Source organism: Rhinopithecus bieti, unplaced genomic scaffold (assembly GCF_001698545.2).
Source record: "Rhinopithecus bieti isolate Rb0 unplaced genomic scaffold, ASM169854v2 scaffold_1599, whole genome shotgun sequence".
Lineage (NCBI taxonomy): Eukaryota > Metazoa > Chordata > Mammalia > Primates > Cercopithecidae > Rhinopithecus > Rhinopithecus bieti.
In genome coordinates this window covers 6,752,234-6,757,057 of record NW_016804139.1, presented here as the reverse complement: position 1 = coordinate 6,757,057, position 4,824 = coordinate 6,752,234, and the positions used below count along the sequence as shown (strand labels likewise).

The 4,824-nt window shown below is 50.4% G+C and overlaps 1 protein-coding gene across 4 annotated transcripts in view; it reads left to right on the top strand.

Moving 5' to 3' along the window:
• Positions 1 to 4,000, top strand: part of LOC108526181 (trypsin-2-like) — a 7,513-nt gene extending 3,513 nt beyond the window's left edge. Inside the window, exons 1-6 of one of the 4 annotated variants that reach the window (XM_017866834.1) lie at positions 665 to 704; positions 1,731 to 1,889; positions 2,080 to 2,122; positions 2,756 to 3,012; positions 3,409 to 3,545; positions 3,848 to 4,000. In XM_017866834.1, the coding sequence (XP_017722323.1) occupies positions 665 to 704; positions 1,731 to 1,889; positions 2,080 to 2,122; positions 2,756 to 3,012; positions 3,409 to 3,545; positions 3,848 to 4,000 (789 nt within the window). Of the gene's footprint in view, positions 1 to 664; positions 705 to 1,730; positions 1,891 to 2,079; positions 2,123 to 2,755; positions 3,013 to 3,408; positions 3,546 to 3,847 lie in introns of those variants that run through there. The other 3 variants (XM_017866836.1, XM_017866835.1, XM_017866832.1) reach the window with 3 other exon arrangements.
• The last annotated feature ends 824 nt before the right edge of the window (positions 4,001 to 4,824 follow it).

Genomic DNA, 4,824 nt, shown 5'->3' with positions numbered 1-4,824 from the left:
AAAAAAGGATGAGTTTGCGTCCTTTGTAGGGACATGGATGCAGCTGGAAACCATCATTCTCAGCAAACTATCTCAAGAACAGAAAACCAAACACCACATGTTCTCACTCATAGGTGGGAACTGAACAATGAGATCACTTGGACTCGGGAAGGGGAACATCACACACCAGGGCCTATTATGGGGAGGGGGGAGGGGGAGGGATTGCATTGGGAGTTATACCTGATGTAAATGACGAGTTGATGGGTGCTGACAAGTTGATGGGTGCAGCACACCAACATGGCACAAGTATACATATGTAACAAACCTGCACGTTATGAACATGTACCCTAGAACTTAAAGTATAATAATAAAAATAAAAATAAAGAAAGCCCAGCTATGTGATCTGGGGCTTGGTTTTCCCTCTTTCCCATCCCAGCATCCTTCCAGGAAACAGCCAGTTTCTCTCTCTCCTTTCAGAAGGCAAGTTTCCTTATCACATGTGAATCACAAACCCACAGAGTGGCCAAACATAGCCGAGCTGATGCAAGACCCTGGGAAGGGGAAAGCTGCAGGTTTGTTTGTGTTGGGAGGCGTGGTGACCCTCACCTCACAGACACCTCCTCTCCCGATCCTTGGGAGGTATAAAGATGGCTCCTCCACCACCAGTCAGGCACACTCTACCACCATGAATCCACTCCTGATCCTTGCCTTTGTGGCAGCTGCTGGTGAGTATCATGCCCCGCCTCAGGCCCCACCCACACCCTTTCCTGGCAGACACATGCCCTTCCATTCTTGCTACTTCTCCTCTTTTGACTGTGCTCTGATGTTCTATTTCCTCCAGCTGGCATCTCTACTTCCCGTCTCCTTGGGCTCTCTTTAAGCCTCACCTGTTTCAACTTCTCCCTGATTTCACTGCCACCACTGTCATTCATCCATATCCCAGTTGTGGTCGCCGAAGCTTGGAAGGGAGACCAGTTGGGTTGGCCCATGAAATGAAGCAGTAGGCTTCAGGCTTCTCTCTGACAGCACCAGAATAGCAACATTATAGCTACTCTGAACCTCAGATGCAACTGGGGAGGGTGAGAAATTACTCGTGCCAGAGACTCAACTCTAGACATTCTAACTTCATTTGACGGGTGCAGCCTGTGTCCTGGGCTTTTAAGCTTCCCAAGTAATTTTTAACATTTCCAGGCATGCAGCCAAAGGTTAAAAATTGCTGTTCTATTGGCCAGTAATAACATCTACCTCTGTTCTGCTGAAGTGAGCCTGGGGCTGCCCTCAACTCTGCCCTCACTGCACAGATCTGGGCTGAAGGGAAAGCTGGTCATGGCCAGGTCTACACAGACAGGGGGGTTTCCTAGCTTGGCCAAAGTATCGTGACCATCCAGGGCTTAAATAGCCAGGTGGAGTACACAGGTGGTGAACGAAAGAGAGAAGCATTCAGTGGGTGAGACAGACACATCCCAATTCCTATCCCACTGGAAGTATTGTGAGGACATTTCTTGCTTCCTTAGCCTGGTGACCCCAGGAGAGATCTGAAACCCCGCAGGGTACCAAGCTACATGCCCTTCAGACACAGAGACTTGGGAGCCACATCCACTGATGCTCACCAGGGGTGACAGTGCTCCCTCCATTGCCTAGCCTCACTGTGCTTCTTAAGGATTTCTAATTAGCAGGAAGGAACTGCAGCCTGGGAGCACCACCCCTAACGTGCTAATGACTTGCCTTCTCCCTTCCCATCTCCACTGCAGTTGCTGTCCCCTTTGATGATGATGACAAGATCGTTGGGGGCTACACCTGTGAGGAGAATTCTGTCCCCTACCAGGTGTCCCTGAATTCTGGCTACCACTTCTGTGGTGGCTCCCTCATCAGGGAGCAGTGGGTGGTGTCAGCAGGTCACTGCTGGAAGCTGTAAGTGTGGGGCCCCTGATTGCAAAACTCCCAGCCAGGCTGCCTGGGAGAGCTTTCAGCCCTGAGAAATCTTGAGGTTGGGTAAGACGGATGGGAGAGGTGGTGGAGCTATCCTTTTGCTGGATAGCTACACATTAAAGTCACCTAAGAAAGAGTTTTTGAAAATACTGATGCCTGTATCCTATCCCTGGGCAATTAACTCAAAGTTTTCAGGAAGAGGTTGTGAATATCAGTGAGTATATAACACTCTACTTCTGGTAACTGCAGAGTGCATAGACAGAGCTGAGACCGCTGCCTCCGCCAAGAACTCTCAAACCTGAGTAGGTGCCAGAACCACCTGCAGGCTTAAGTCACAAATCACTGGGTCCCGTCCCAGGGTTGTGATCAGTAGATGGGGGTAAGGACCAAGAATCTACATTTCTAACGAGTTCCCAGGAGATACTAATGCTATGGCTACCCTTGGATTAGATTACACAGAAGAGTGGTGCTCACCAGGCCAACAAGGGAGGGAGGAACAGGTACTGTGCACAGTTAGCAAAGACCTGTGGTGAAGAATGCTGGGAAAATTACAAGGAGCTCCTTGTGCCCACAGTGCTAGTGACAGTGGAGATTGTGGGAAAGAGGCTGTGATGGTGGGATCTCTTTGACTCTTCCCCACCCTACTACCACCAACCTCTGAAGCAGAAAGGTCCTGGGTCTCACACCTACACTGACCCACATCCCTCTCCTGCCCATGAGATATGGCCACACACCCCACCCCATGCCTCCAGAGCTGTCCATGAGCAGGGAGCTTAAGGACCCTAGGGAAGGTGGAATGAGGGCCCCGGTTGTGGGAGAAGGTCTTCACCATGCCTGCCCTGCCCAGCGGCCGCATCCAGGTGAGACTGGGAGAGCACAACATCGAAGTCCTGGAGGGGAATGAGCAGTTCATCAATGCAGCCAAGAAAATCCGCCACCCCAAATACAACAGGAGGACTCTGGACAATGACATCATGCTGATCAAGCTCTCCAGGCCTGCCGTTATCAATGAAAACGTGTCCACCATCCCTCTGCCCACCACCCCTCCAGCTGCTGGCACTGAGTGCCTCATCTCCGGCTGGGGCAACACTCTGAGTTCTGGTGGTGAGTGGCAACCTTTGCCCTTCTACTTCCCTCCATCCTCACAATTTCCCAAATGAAGCATGCCCCTTAAGTTGAATCCTCTCGCCTCCAGGCTTAATATTCATTTCTAGTGACCATAGGCTCTGTACTGGGCACCAGAGAGATGCAAAATCTCAAGGAATGGGCACCTAACGTCAAAAGACAGGACAAATGGAGAACTTGCTATGATCACGTCTTGGGAGGGGTTGAACGATGATCATTTTGGGAACTAAAAGCCAGAGTCCCTTGCCAAGACTTATATTTTGGAGTCCTCTCCAGGGGCAGTGTTCCTCTTCAGTGTTCCATCCTATGTTATTGTCTGCTTCTCTGGCCTGACCCACATTTCTACTTTCTTTCATCTCGTCCTGATCCTCACAGCCGACTACCCAGACGAGCTGCAGTGCCTGTATGCTCCTGTGCTGAACCAGACTGAGTGTGAAGCCTCCTACCCTGGAGAGATTACCAGCAACATGTTCTGTGTGGGTTTCCTTGAGGGAGGCAAGGATTCCTGCCAGGTGATTTGAACAACCCTTCCCATGCTGAGGCTCCCACTGATACCCAGGTCCCACCCAGGAAAAAGATTTCAACTCCCAAAGTGGCGGGGCTGAGGAGGCTCCCTGCAGTGCCCCCATGGAGAAGTGAGGAAGGCTCCCTTGGGCTGCATGCTGTCTGCTTAGGAAGAACAGAGGATGGGCCACCATGAGAAGGACATGGAGCCACAGAGCTGGCTGGAAAGGGGGTCTTTTAAGATTCAGAGTAAATGTAGTTATTTTCCTCCTCTATCTCTCTCTTCATACAACTTCTCCCTTCTCCCCAGGGTGACTCTGGTGGCCCTGTGGTCTCCAACGGAGAGCTCCAAGGAATTGTCTCCTGGGGCTATGGCTGTGCCCAGGAGAACAGGCCTGGAGTCTACACCAAGGTCTACAACTATGTGGACTGGATTGAAGACACCATAGCTGCCAACAGCTAAAGCCTCCAGTCCCTCTGCTGTCTCCATACCACTAAAGTGACACTGCTCTCACTGTCTGTGTCTGTGCCTGCTCCCTCACACTCCTTCACACTGGAAACGATCCTCCAATCTCAGGTCAGACACGACTGTCGCCCTTGAAGATAAGCAGTGCACCCAGCTCCCAATATGTGTTCCATGCTACACTAGATTAGCACATACAAAGAGATGGAATCCGAAAATAAGAAGAAGTTTGGGAGAAAGGGGGGCAGTGTTTTCTAGAGAAAGGTGTGTTTCAGAAAGGTGGTCATGGGGGGGTATTGATTTTTATTTGGGCTTCTCCGTGGTTAGAGCTACTCTGCCTTCAGAACAATCACAGCACACAAAATGTGTCAGCATCTTCAAGGTGACCCAAAAAATTTGACCAGCTGAATCTTCTTGCTAAAACACAACACTATTGACAAATACTGATGGTGATGACATGCCTCTCCAAGGAATGTGTCGGCACCAAACCCTCGACCAAGCCATCCCTTCTCATTCACCTGGAAAATCAGACTCAAGTGAATCTCCCTGGCCCCTAACTCCTCCCTCAACTCCCTAGTTCCCTCTCTGTAAGCAGCTAGAGAGATGTCCGGTCTACCATAGTGGGGTCCTGACTGTGACTTGGGAATCAAGCCCAGCTCTGCACGCCACATTTTTGTCTTCTTTGCGTTTGGTGTAGGATGCCACAGTGAATCCCACAGCTAACACCAGCTCCCCACTCTGACCAGGGAAAGAAACTAGAGAGGGTTGGGATTCACCCATTTGATTAATTAACTGAGAAAGGATTCATTTTCATAAAACTTGCT